Below are 13,740 nucleotides of genomic sequence, written 5' to 3' on the forward strand. Positions count from 1 at the left end.
AAAAAAAAAAAAAAATAATAAAAAATAAAAAAAAAAAAAAAAATTTTTTTTTTTTTTTTAAAAAATTTTTTTTTTTTTTTTTTTTTTTTGTTTTGACAAAAAAAAACAAAAAAAAAAAAAAAAAAAAAAAAAGAAAGAAAGAAACCGAGAAGCCCCAAGGGGCCACAGTGAAAGTCACCACCCTCTGGGAACCCAAGTAGGCCAGTTTGCATCCCCTTTCCCAGGCCCAGCCACCTGCCCCAGGACACTGAATCCTACCTACCTTCTAGCCTGAATCTCTCTCTCAGCAACCCAACTTTACCAGGCAGCTGTTCAGGCAGCAAGAATTTTAAGCACCTACAGAAGGTGAGCAACGTGAACAGGGTAAAACTAGGCTTCTTCGAGGAGCAGTGGTTCACAGGCCTGGGTACCAAATCCTAAAGCCTCCCCAGCCCATACCACTGATCTTCTGCCTGAAAGGAAGTTCTTCCTTAGATCTAACTGCAGTTCCTCCTGCTGCAGAAAGCGGGTTCCACTGGACTGTAGGCTTCTCTTTTTTAGTTTTTTGTTGTTGTTGTTGTTGTTGTTGTTGTTGTTTTGTATTGAGCCAGAGTCTTGCTCTGTCGCCCAGGCTGGAGTGCAGTGGCACGATCCTGGCTCACTGCAACCTCCGCCTCCCAGGTTCAAGTGATTCTCCTGCCTCAGCCTCCCGAGTAGCTGGGACTAAAGGCGCCTGCCGCCAGGCCCAGCTAATTTTTTTTTTTTTTTTAGTAGAGATGGGGTTTCACCGTATTGCCCAGGCTGGTGTCGAACTCCTGAGCTCAGGCAATCTGTCTGCCTCAGCCTCCCAAAGTGCTGGGATTACAGGCATGTGCCATAGCGCCCGACCCAACTTTAGGCTTCTTAAGGTGCCTCTGTATTCACAGTGCCTCTCTGTTTCTGGTACACAATAGACTTTATAAATGTGTGCTGAATTAGTGGTCCTTGTTCCATCCCCAGCCTGCCCTAACTCCTGTCCCACCCACACATGAATTCAATGACCTTTAAGCCCTTAAATAGTGTTACATATTCACTTGCTAAATAACACAGACATCAGTTACAGCCGCTTCTAGAACCTGTAGTCCATCCCCTCCTGCCTGAGCAGTCACACCGCATTATTCTGTCCCCTGTATGTCCTGGGTATTTCCAAGATCGTCAAGAAGCCCAGTGTATTGCCGAAGGGACTGAGGTTAGATCTCAGGAAGGACTTCCTAGAGAACAGCCAAGGGGAGTCTGGTCATCTTGGGAGGGCTGGCCAGTGGAGCAGGCCCTGGGGTGAGTGAGGTAGGGTCTGAGATTTTGGGAATAGTGAGTAGTGGGAGAGGCAAGGTCTGGAGCAAATGTGGAGCCAGGGTGCCACCTAGTGGCTCCCTCACCTCCCCAGCCCCAGAAGCTCTTCCTTCTGGGCCTGGGTTCTTTTCCCCCCTCCACACCCTTCCCTAAAGAAGGCAGTAATTTTTGAGTGCCCAAAACAGGAGAGGCATTTTTCTTGCATTGCTTTATTTAATCTCTTCCCCAGCCCTTCCATTGCCTTTTCTGAGGATAAGAAACCCAAAGTTCCCAGAGATTAACTTGCCCAAGATCACTTAGCCTGGATTTGAGCCCGAGACTCAGACTCCAAAACCCACACTCAATTTGCTACATCTCCCAGGGGTGCGGCCAAGGCAGCTGTGAGCAAAAGGAGAAGTGTCAGCTTCTCAAGGGCCTAGGGTTTGTTGGAAGGGCAAGGCAAGGGCAAAGGGGGATACAGGACAAGGGGAGAAGTACCAGTGCCTGGGATGGACCCATCCATTCAGGCAGAGGGTGTGGGGTGTCCCCTGTGCTTAGAAACCACCCAGCATCACAGCTGTAACAGCACTTTATTGGGATCTGAGTCTACAGTTCACATAGGGAGGTGAGGCCATGAGAGAAGCAGGGGTTAAAAAAAGGGGGGACTTCACCCCCTGGGGACAGCTGCTTCCAAACCCAGCAAAACCCCAGGGAAAGTCCTCGTGCTGGGCCTCAAGCCAGCAACTATAGTCAAATCCCAAGGCGCCGGTCAGCATGTGGGTCAAAGGGGCCCACTCTGGGGACATACACGCAAGAGGATGAAAGCTCTTTAGCTTCACAATCAGATTGCCTTCCCCACACCCCACCCCAAAACAGGCTCCTCTCCCATCTCCCCCTTCACAGTGACAAAACACAAGCCCACATCCCAGGGCCTGGAGTATTTGTATACATTTGCATAGACGGAAACAGGTTCAGCTAAGGCCTTCTTCTAGATAAAGTGACATCAGTGCAGGGCTGGTGATTTTGCTCTACTGTGTGAAAGATATCCGAGGACACCAAACAAGCCAGGACAGAGTCTACCCTCCAGGAGTTAGATAACGCTGGGATCTTGGGCTGGGCCAGGCCAAGGCCATTCACCGTGGGGCAGGGTGTCAGCCCCGGTGGTGGTGGTGGTGGCGGCTATGGCTGTGTCCCTCCGTGGGCCCCGCAGCTCTTGGGCTCTGTGAGTGCTTGTCCTTCTTCCCTGACCTGTGGGGAGAAAAAGGCCTTTAGGGGACAATACTATGTGATGAAAATGGGTTCCCCGAGGAGAGAGGACCCTGCTCCTCCCAGTGAAGCTGACTTGAGCAGGCACCGCCAAGCATCTGGGGGGAAAACCTGGTCTCCCAGGATGAAGGCTCCAGTCAGGGAGGCAGGAAGATGGGGATCTCCGTCGTCCCCTCGGCCATGCAGGTAGAGGTAGGGCAGGGCAACTCAGGAGAAAGAATCCCCCCACCCAAAAGGGGACTGCTCAGGACCACTCTGGGGTAGGCATAGGCAGCTTCCTGCCCTCAAGGGAAGAAAGGAAGCGGACCTGGATGCCTTTTCTAAGGGAAGCCAGCTGGGGACCAAAAGTAGGGATACATCCTCAAACTAATGACCCTTGCTCTTCACATCCTCCCAACTGCCTCTGTCCCACCCGACCCAATTCCCCTACAGCTGCCCACCTCTTCTTCAGTGCTTTGTCTCCAAAGAAGTGGCTGAAGATGAAGTCCTCAAAGTCATCTACTTCATCATCATCACCTGTCTGTTGCACAGCCACCTCCTCCAAGCTGTCCTCCAGGGCATCCACAAAATCCCGGAAGCGGAGGCGGTCATGACGGAAGATGCCGTCCTCACCAAAGAAAGCAGGCGAGAGGGGTAGCTCCTTGGTCAGCTGCCCAGCCCAGGGCAGCCGTGCCAGGTATGTTCTTAGCAGAGAGGCCAGCTCCTGTTGCCGCACTGGGGCTAGCTCTGTGCCGAAGAAAGTCAGGCCCTCCTGCCGGGCACACTCAGCCACACCTGAGCAGCCCTGGGGTGCCCGGTACTTGGGCCTCAACAGCTCTGCCCAGGATGGCAGGGGGTCATGGCTGTCCTTAGCCCCTTCCCTCCACCGAGGTTGCTTCTGCTTTTCTCCAGAGGAGTGGAAGCTACCACTTTTCCTTGGGGGTTCCTTCAGGCCCTGTCGCTTGCCCTCCTTCTTGCTCCCCCACTCCACCCTTGGCCTGCCCTCCTTCCACCTTCCTGCCAGCTCCCTGTCCTCCTGACCTCCCCTATTCTTCTTCCGTTCCCGCCCAGATTCTTCCTTCTTATGGTTCCAGTGCTCAGCCTTCCGGTCCCTCTGCCCATCCCACCACTTTTCCTTTCCACTCCACTCCCTGGAATTCTGGAAGTGGGGCTTCTGGTGCCAGGCCTCTGAGGCATTGGCAGAGACCCCAGGGTCCTGGCCCCAGTTCTCCAGGCTCTGCAGTTTCTGGGCCAATCTGTGGCCCAGCTCAGCCAAGCCAGCGTGAGCTGGGTCCCCATGGCCGGCATCCTTCAAGCTCCTCTCCAGATCCTGCTGTACAGACCCCAGCAGCCGTCGCTGCCTCTCCAACTCTTGCCTTAATGCCTGTGCCTCAGCCTCCAGCTGTTCCTTCTGCTTCAGGAAGCTGAGTTCTGGCTCCTGCTCCCTGGGGCCTTGCTCCTTGATGGCCTTGTCACCCTGTGGGCCTCTACCCCCACTGAGGCACACTCCATCCATGCCCCGGACACAGTCGGCCTCCAGCCCCTGGAGCCGGGCCCGCAGCTGCTGCAGCTCTGACTCCAGAGCCCGCTGGAAGGCTTCGCCCTGCTGCAGAGCACCCCGGAGCTGGGCGTTCTCCTCCTCTAGCCCTTTGGGCTGGTGCATCAGGCTCTGAAGCTCTTCCTTCTGGGCCTGGAATATGGTTTGGGATGAAGGAAGTCACAAAGAGTTCTTGTCAGGATAGCCCCAATGCTTTCTACCCCAATTCCATTCCATTATAGCGGGCAGGTAGCCTGAGCTCCTTTTATGGCCTGGAACACCTGGAGGATTTGGTTTTCATCCTCTACTCCATCTCCATCATGAATGAGACACAGGGATCCCCAAATTCCATCTTGGGTCTCGGCACATATATATGTATATATGTCTTTATATAAGCACACACTTCCTAGATTCACCTAAGGATAGCCAATGTGTGGCTCTCACGGTTTTGTTTCCACTTCCTATACCTGGAACAGTGTTAATTGATCATGGCACTTGGCATGTTCTTTAAATCCTTTTCCACACAGTGCTCCAGGCAGACTACACCAGTCAATCACAGGTGATACCATGTATGTTTCACGTACCATGTGGAACAGGTATGCCAGCCCTGGCCCAAACCTTAGCACAAGGGATGTGAACCAAGAACTGGGAAAATGCCCTGACTATAGTGGGAGAGGGGAGGGTCAGGATGTGTGGGTAAATAGGAAACATTCCTTTTGGGGGAGGATGCTAGGACAGACACCTGGCCTAGGTGGGTTACCCTAGCCCAGCCCCTCCTGCCTATGCCCACCTGCAGCTGGGCCTGCAGTAGCCGGATGTCCTGGTTCTCCTTGGCCAGCTTGTCCAGCAGAAGACCCATGTTCTGCAGGCTGGGGACACGGTCAGGAGGCACTGAGGACTGCAGCTGTTCCCTTAGCCCATCCTGAGGGCAGAAGAGCCTGTTATGCCATGCTACCCCACAGCCCAGGTTCTCCCCAGCCAGGCCCCACCTGCCTCTGGAGATATTCACACATACCTGCCTGTCCCCCACAGCATCCAGCAGCTCGGGGTCCGACCCAGTGTCCGGGAGGACCTGCAGCTCCACTTCCTCCATGGGCCCTGTGGGAAAGGGAAGTCCTGAAACTGGTCCTGAGGCACACAGAGCCCATTCTCCCCACACCCTCCCATTCACACAGTCACCACTCCTGTTCAGGACTCACCCTGTGGCTGAGAGGTCTGGTGAGGTAAAGGGCCAAGGGGCACCCTGAACAGCTGACAAGGCCACTAACTGAGAAATAAATGTGAGCCCCCATCACCCCTACTCCTGAGCCAGAGAACCAAAGAACACACAAAACCTCCCAGCACAGGCCAGGCCCCTCCCTACTCACCAGTCTCAGACTCTGAGAGGCCACCTAAGGATAGAGACAGAGGAGTCTGATGAGGCCCTCAGGGAGGGGTGAGGTGAAATAAGGTGAGAACGTGGCAGGAGGGCAGGCAGGTGTGGAAGCCCAAAGCCCCAGCCTCAGAGGTACCACTCACCCGAGAAGAGGAGGACCCCCAGGCCCAGCAGAACCAGGGCCCCGAGGAGGCACATGTTGAGGGAGATGCCCAGCTCCCCGCCTGCACCCTCCCCACCGGCCTGGGTCTCCACAGCCAGGGGCGCCACGGGCTGAGGTGCGCCGGCCTCCCGGCCCCGCCGTCTCCGCAGACCCTCCACGTCCACGTCGGTGTCATCCTCACTGCTGGAGCAGCGGCCCTCCTCTCTGATCCAAGCTAGGGGAAAGAACAGGGACAGGGCAGTGAGGTGACTGGAGAGACGGGAAGACACAGGGAGAGAGGGGAAGCAGAGGAAGGCACAGGGAGGGAGGTCCTCAGCCCTGACCCCAGAGAGGGGCACATGAAGACCCTGCCCACTTGCCCACTTCTGCCTAGGCATTGATGACTGCCCCTGCCCAGTCTGCAGGCAGGAGACCAGTGCTGTCAATCTACAAGCTCTAAAAGCCATTTTCATCCTGAAAGTATCCTCCTTCCTCAGTGTGTGCCGTGCATCAAACCTCTGCAGCTATTACCATCCTCCTGGGTCCCCTCCAAACTCTCTGGCCACTCCTTCCCATTCTCCCTCCCTGGCTCTTCCCTGATCCTAAAGTCGGTGGTCTCCCTAGCACCATTTCAGGTTCTCTGCTCTTCTCACTGTACACATAGTCACAACTCTCTCACCACCACTGACACCCCGCTTCAGCAATGAGTCCTTAGTGTGTAACTCCTGACTTGATATCCCAGAGCTTCAAGCCTGTATGTCTGACTGCCTACTGGCCACTCCCTCTGGGACCAAACATTCAACACGCTGCCCTGCAAACTGGTTCTTTGCTAGTGTTTTCCCAATTCAGGGGAAGGCACCGCTGCCACCACCTAGCTAACCTAAGCCCTCCCTTTCCACCTCACATCCAATTTCACAGTTCTACACTGAAACATCTTGACAGTCCACCCCTGTTCACAACCCACACTGTACCTGCGTTAGTTCAGGTCTGCATCTTCTTTCTTTTTTTTTTTTTAATATTTTTAAATTTTTATTTATTTTTATTTTTTGAGACAGAGTCTGGCTCTGTCGCCCAGACTGGAGTGCAGTGGCGCGATCACAACTCACCGTAACCTCTGCCTCCCAGGCTCAAGTGATCCTCCCACCTCAGCCTCCCGAGTAGCTGGGACTATAGGCATGCATTTTTACGCCCGGCTAATTTTTTTTTTTTGTATTTTTTTGTAAAGATGGGGTTTTGCCATGGTTCCCAGGCTGAGCTCAAGTGATCCACCTGCCTCAGCCTCCCAAACTGCGATGATTACAGGTGTGAGCCACCACACCCAGCCTATTTTTATTTATTCTATTTTATTTATTTATTTACATTTTATTTTATTTTTTGAGGCAGAGTCTATCTCTGTCACCCAGGCTGGAGTGCAGCGGCACGATCTTGGCTCACTGCAACCCCCACCTCCCGGGTTCAAGCGATTCTCCTGCCTCAGCTTCCCAGGTAGCTGGGAAGTAGTTGGGACTACAGGCGTGCACCACCACACCTGGCTAATTTCTGTATTTTTAGTAGAGATGGGATTTCACCATGTTGCCCAGGCTGGTCTCAAACTTCTGACCTCAGGTGATCCACCCACCTTGGCCTCTCAAAGTGTTGGGACTACAGGCGTGAGCCACTGCACCCAGCCGCCTATTTTTATTTTCTTTTTTCTTTTTTTTTTTTGAGATGGAGTCTCTCTCTGTCACCCAGGCTAGAGTGCAGTGGCGCGATCTCGGCTCACTGCAACCTCCACCTTCCGGGTTCAAGGGATTCTCCTGCCTCAGCTTCTCGAGTAGCTGGGACTACAGACGCATGCCACCATGCCCGGCTAATTTTTTATTTTTAGTAGAGACGGAGTTTCACCATCTTGGCCAGGCTGGTCTCGAACTCCTGACCTTGTGATCCACCCGCCTCGGCCTCCCAAAGTGCTGGGATTACAGGCATGAGCCACCGCACCCGGCCAATTTGTATTTTCTTTAGAGACAGGGTCTCGCTTTGTTGCCCAGGCTAGAGTGCAGTGGGATGACCATGGCTCACTGCAGTCTTGAATTCCTGGGCTCAAGCAATCCTATCTCAGCCTCCCAAAGCCCTGGGATTATAGGTGCAAGCCATCGTGCCCGGCCCAGGTCTGCATCATCTTTTCCTGACCAGTGCAGTTGCCTCCTAAATGACCCCCAGGCCCTCCATCCTGTCACTCAACAGGGACCAATTCCTACACTCCTCTGCCACAAGCCTGGAACAGAGCTCCTTAGCACAAGACAAGTGGTCCCCACTCCTTTGCTGATGCTGCAGCCTTGGCCTAAAATAATCTCTTTCCCCTGCCCTACGTACCAAAAGCCTACTCTGTGCTCAGGGCTCCACTCAAATGTCACCTCTCACTGTCCCAGCCTCTCCCTTGCTCTCAACCAGTCTCCTGACTGAATGGCCTCTCCCTCCTTTGGGAGTACCTTAATTATATTTCTGTACTTCTCTTAGGTCTGATATGCACCTTGGCTCAGTCTGATCTGCTGCTTACATAGGCGGTAACCACTCATCTTCCCTCTGCCCAGGCCCAGGGCCAGCACAAGGAAGGGACTCCAGAAATGAGGGTTGAATTCTGGAGGCAAGAAAAGAGGAGGCCCCCATGGCAGAGAGGAAGGAGTCAACCAGATGTGGGCCCTGCCCCTTACCAGCAGTGTGACCTTGGTCAAGTCATTCAACCTTTCTGGGCCTCAATGTCCCAGGGGTAGTGGTGAGAAAGGAGAGCACCAAGGTGCTCAGCCCCAGGGCCTGGACCAGAGCATGTCCTCAGTAGTGATGGCTGATCCCTCTCCCATACCTTCTAGAAGGAGAGTGACAGGAGAGACAAGGAGGACTCTCACCTGCTTTGGGGGTTGAAGGCAGGTTCTGCGGAGGGCTCTGGCCTTCCAGGTCCTGTGTGTCTGGTCCCAGGCCTGTCACCACGGTGGTCTCCTGCAGGTCTCCCTGGACTACTGTGTCTCCGGGACCAGGAGACTCCACACCACAAACATCATCTTCCAGGGTGTCCTAACGCAGATGCAGCAGTGAGCAGCTGCTAGCCCTTCCCACCTCCCTTCCTTCCCACAGGGAAGCTCCTCACCTTGACCTCAGCCTCCTCTGTTAGAATGCTGCCAGACTGAGGGCTTTCAGTCTGGAAGAGTGTCCCTGTGGTAGGAGAAAAGGCCCAGAAAAACCCGCTGCCCCAGCTGAATTTGCTATGCAGTCCTCTTGTCTCCCACGGGCCCCTACCAGGTTGGAAGGGGCAGGAAAAAGCCAGATGGAATGAGAAAAGGAGTTTGTCAACTGAGATTAACGGAGAAACTAAAACGAACCAGCCTCCTTTTCTCTGAGGAAACTGGGAAACCCCAAAATATGGAGAATAGCTTTGTCTGGTAAGCCACATCCTAAGCAGGGCCTGGTACCTTCTCCATCCATGGTCCCAGCTAATTCTTCCCCATCTGCCTTGGAGGGGCTGTGAGGGGCCTGCAGGGCTCTCTCAGATTCTGGGTCCATCCTAGATGCCGGGCCCAGCGTCTCCACGGGTAGGCTCTGGGAGGAGAAGTGCAAGGAGAAGGGCTGCACCCGAGAATGGGGCCCCAGCCCACATCCCAGAAACACATATGTTCAGTCATGAGCCGGCCCGAAAAGGGGCTCCGGGCAGCACCAAGTGCTTGGCCATTCCCCAGCCTCACTCACTGCGAGGAGGAACTTTCAGGGGCCAGGTTTCCGCTACACAGAGAAGCACCACCACACCAAGGCACTGGATGCAGCACAAACCTGGTGCCCCACCGCCAGGAGGTGAGCTACAGCCTAGATTTCCCTCCCCTCAAGATCAGTAGCACTTCCTTTCCCACAGATGAACAACACAGATATTATAATATTAAGGGTAGGAGGAAGGTAAGAGAACAAAGTTCCCTGGGTGCCCACGGGTCACAGTTATGCCTCCCGGGGTGTCACTGCAGCTGCCCTCTCAACTGGACAACTACTTACATCTCCTAAGCCTTTCTGGCCTTTCCCACTGGCCCCTGACACTCCCCCGACACCCAGCAGCTGCTCACAGAAGCCCAACCCACCCCAACCACAGACAGCCTGTCTCCAGGGTGCTCTCCCTGAACATTCAGCCCTGGCCACACAGCCTTGGCCTCCTCCCTCTGCCTACTCCCCTTCCGCAGGGCCCCGGCCTGCCACCTGCCCCGTGGCTCCAACTATCCCTTTGAGAATAATGCTTCATCTTACTTGTGTCTTTGCCATTTTCAAAACATTTTTATTCTCATGGTCCCTCCTATAAGGCAAAAATCATGACCCCCATTTTACAGGAGAGGACAGAGAGGTGACATGGCATGCCCAAGGTCCCCCAGCTGTCAACAAAGACACCTCAACAGGAGGCCAGGGCTCTGAGAGCCTGGTGCCCATCTGCTCATACCTGCCTTCCCTCTGCCAGCGAGTCCCAATCCATGTATCTTGCTCCAGCATCATCCCCAAGGTCAACTCCTTACTCCCAGCTGGGTTCCTCAAGAGCACCTCAAACTCAACATATTGAAACCGAGCTCCTCCCCTCCTCCCCTCCTGGTGGCTCTAATATACAAAGTCGCAAGGTCTTGGAACTCTCAGAGATGCCTTTGACAAATTTTTGCCATCCCTTCTCTAGCCACTCAGTTCCCCATCCTACCAGCCCCCTTCTCCCTCCTCAGTGGGCTTCTGCCCCACCAGCTGCTACCTGGACTGCTGCAGGGGGTCTTCAAAACACTCTCTCCCTGTTCCCACCCAGGCTGCACAGTGGCTTCACCCTCTGCCCAAGACAATGATTGTCCTGATCCCTCTAACCCAAAGCCCCACATTGATTTCCCATCAGGATGAGGCCTGAAGGCCTCAGCCAGGCCCTTCAGGTCTCTTCCAGGGGTTCCGAGGTTCTGCCCCCAACCTCACTCCAACACTGGCTCCAACCCACGTCTCCACATCACCCATGGGTGTCCCACAGTCTCCCCCAGCTATCGCCTCGGGACCTTTCCCCACTATCGCCTCGGGACCTTTGTTCACATTGGTCTCTCCATTCGAAATCCCTCCCTACTTGTCTCAGCTTACCGAACTGGTCCCTTCTTTCATAGCATGGTCCAAGTGCCAACACCTGAGCCCTGGGGCCCGATCTCCTTCTTCCTGCTACTGGAGTTCCTCTAACAGCCAGCAGGAAGTGATGCAGGTGACCATCAGGACTAAGGAAAAGGACCCACCAAGAAAGAAGCCCAGCACTGCAGAAACACCCCCCAAGCCTGCCCCCATGGTTCCCAGGCCTGCTCTTCATACCTCGGAGCCAGCAAGCACCCAGCTATTATCAGAGTCTGGGCAGGAGGCCATAGTTGCTGAGGTCCCTGAGGCTGCTGTGGCTGCCACCTGCAGAAGAAAGCTCTCTTAAGGATGGGTGCTCCTTTCAGGAGGGGCAGGATGCAGAAAGCAGCCTTGGCTGGGTTCCAAGGTTCAAGTGCTGGGCAGCAGCCTCCAGAACCAAGCCTGGTTCCAGTCCTTCTCTCCCTGATACCCCAACTCTTCTAAGCAGTATTTGCCTTGCAGATCAGAATCTGCCAACAGCCACAGAGAAGCCAGCCTCTTCCAGGGACCAACAGGGCTTTGGAAAACTGAACTGACCTTGAAAGGTCAAAGTAGCATAGGCTGGAAAGGCTCTGGGGAATTCCAGTCCAGCCCCCTGACATTTTAGTCAGGGAAGATTAAGCCCAGCAAGGTTGACAGACTTAACTTGCCAATAAGAAGCCTTGTTAATAAGAAGAGCAGGAAAACAACACAGCCCTCCCTTCCCAACACCAGGTACCTACACAATCACTACCTTCTCCCCCAGGACCTGCAAAGGAAGACTTGATGGCCTCTTTCAGCCCTAAATGTCCCACCACTTGCCCAGCATAAGTCCTTGGTATGGTCTAGTTCAATGGTTCTCAATCTTGGTTGCACATTGGAATCACCTAAGATTTTGATTCAATTGAGTTGGGGTGTAGGCCCAGGCGTGGGTCTTTTTAAAAACCTCTCAAATGATTCTCATGCGCACCCAGGGTTGAGAACCACTGGCATAGCTTATATCCACCTGGATGCACCTTTTATAAGTCTCCTCATCACTCTCAGCTCCATCATAAATTCTGTTTACCTTCTTAGTAATCGCCAGAGTTTGGTGTTAGGGAACTTGAAGGTGACTGGGAAAATGGATTTATGGCAACTATCATGCATATATACACCACTTTATAGCTTGCAAAAGATAGACAAAAATCAGGGCTATGGTCCTGCACCTCGTTAATCTGCTCTGACTTGACAGGGACAGGGGAGGGAATCACTCCAGTTTCCAAAGCCTGACTGACACAAAGCAGAGTAAGAAGAGAGGGATCCGCCCCTTCATCCAAGGCTAAGACAGTTCCCTCAGGCAGCTCCTGTTGGGACCAGGCATAAAGGTGGAAGGATAGATGAGCTGACCTCTCAAGAGTACTGGATTGTGATCCTTCAGAAGAGGATAAATGACTGCTTCCCCAGCACTTTATAAGGAAACTCAGGAAAAGGGAAGTGAGGCTGGGACAGTACGGCAGTTCTACCTTCGAAACCAACCACATTATCCCCTTCTGTTTGAGCTGTTTTCAAGTCCCACGTGGTGCCCTAAATAACCTCCTGTGGCTCCTGCCAGTCAAGATCCAAGTCCTGGATAGGTCTTTCCCAATGCCCATCCTCCCAGACACATGCACCCATCCCACACAGAGACAGGAAAATGGCTGCAATGACTTCCCTGTACCAAGTCCAAAAGGACACCCTGGCATGCATCTCTAAGTATCCATAGAGCCATGGCTGTTCAGCCTTCCGCTTGTGGCTCCGCCCCCGCCGTTGTCATCGTCTCCCCATCCCCAGTTGCTGACTGTTAACAGGTGGTGGCAGGAAGGAAGTGGCAGCAGCTTGGGCTGAAGTCCCTGTTTATCCCTAGCTGTGTGTACAGCCTGCTCAGGTCCTCTAGAACCAGGCACCATGGCAACCACAGTGATGTCAGACCCACTGTCTCCATGGAAACCAGCAAAGGTATTTGGGTCAACAAAACAAATACTTATGAGACCCAAATAGGAGACACTCTGAAGCTCCTATACTCTGGGTCCCAAACCCTGATATCTCTCTCTTGGTTAGGTTAACCCAGGATTCAAAAAAATACCCCTCTTCTCCCAAGCCAGCATCTCACTGCCTTATTAGGAAGTTCCTTCTGCTGTCTAATCTCCACCCTTCCCTGCTGTGTTTCCAGATCTTTTTCTTTTCATCGACCTTCTGGAAGAAAACCCACCTCCACTCCCTCCCCCCACCCCCTTCTTTTCATTCAGGCAGGATTCAACAAACACCTCCTGTAAGGATTATGACAGAGACTTCTGCTATTTCTAAAAAACAGCTAAAGGGGGAGCTCTCCCACTCAGTACAAAGCTAGGAAGTCTCGTCTCTAGTTAATTTAAACTCTTCTAACAGTTGCGCCTCCAAACCTCTAAAGCAAAGGATCTAGGGCCACTTGCCTGGGGTTCCTGTTTTGTTAGTGTCGGCACCTGGCCCTCCTCCCCCAGCCCGGAAATCAAAAGTAGCTCATTCCTTCTAGATTAGTTCCGCCTTCCCTTTTCCTTATTCCACCCCCGTCACAGGGAATCTGTGGACCCCTTCCCAGCTAAGGCATTACCTGACCCAGCTCTTGCTTCGCTCTTCAGCTTAACTTGTTGCTGGCTTCCCTTCGTTTGCAGCCCGAGAAGAGAATCATGTGACCAGAAACTGACCAATGAAAAGTCAACATCCCCAAGGGGGCGGAAACTTTTGGCCAATAAGAGAAGGACTTGAGAGTCGGGGGAGGGGAAGGGAGGTCTAGCGACAGGGCCCCTAAACTTGAGCTTACCGGGTGGACGACCGGGGTCTCAGCTAACTGAATCCTGAGTTTCCTGCCCTTCTTTCCCAGTGTCTAAACAGTTTCTAGAGGGAACCCCCCCCTACAAACTGAGAGAAAGGCAGAGGGTGCCGTCTTCTGAGATGACGAAAGGGCCAGGTTGGTCCCTGGATAGACAGAGACAGCTGTGAGATGGGGGAAGGGAGAGAGACAGGTCGCAAATCCAGGGTGTGGAAATAGCCCTCCTG

General features: G+C 53.4%; 1 protein-coding gene across 3 annotated transcripts; it reads right to left on the minus strand.

Moving 5' to 3' along the window:
• Positions 1–1,498: 1,498 nt before the first annotated feature.
• On the minus strand, positions 1,499–13,529 carry PBXIP1 (PBX homeobox interacting protein 1). Of its 3 annotated transcripts, XM_025390589.1 has the most exons (11): positions 13,295–13,529; positions 10,909–10,995; positions 9,030–9,156; positions 8,708–8,772; positions 8,469–8,634; positions 5,588–5,821; positions 5,437–5,460; positions 5,085–5,167; positions 4,860–4,991; positions 2,994–4,222; positions 1,499–2,535 (listed from the first exon to the last, which is right to left on the minus strand). In XM_025390589.1, the coding sequence occupies exons 2-11, from the start codon at positions 10,957–10,959 to the stop codon at positions 2,439–2,441; spliced, it is 2,208 nt and encodes a 735-aa protein (XP_025246374.1). In that variant the 5' UTR covers positions 10,960–10,995; positions 13,295–13,529; the 3' UTR covers positions 1,499–2,438. The 3 variants fall into 3 exon arrangements, with proteins under 3 accessions (XP_025246374.1, XP_025246953.1, XP_025245575.1); XM_025391168.1 differs by lacking the exon at positions 10,909–10,995 and having other exon boundaries at positions 9,030–9,154; positions 13,295–13,389; XM_025389790.1 differs by having other exon boundaries at positions 8,708–9,156; positions 13,295–13,368.
• Positions 13,530–13,740: the final 211 nt, after the last annotated feature.

The sequence above is a fragment of the Theropithecus gelada genome, chromosome 1 (assembly GCF_003255815.1).
Source record: "Theropithecus gelada isolate Dixy chromosome 1, Tgel_1.0, whole genome shotgun sequence".
NCBI lineage: Eukaryota > Metazoa > Chordata > Mammalia > Primates > Cercopithecidae > Theropithecus > Theropithecus gelada.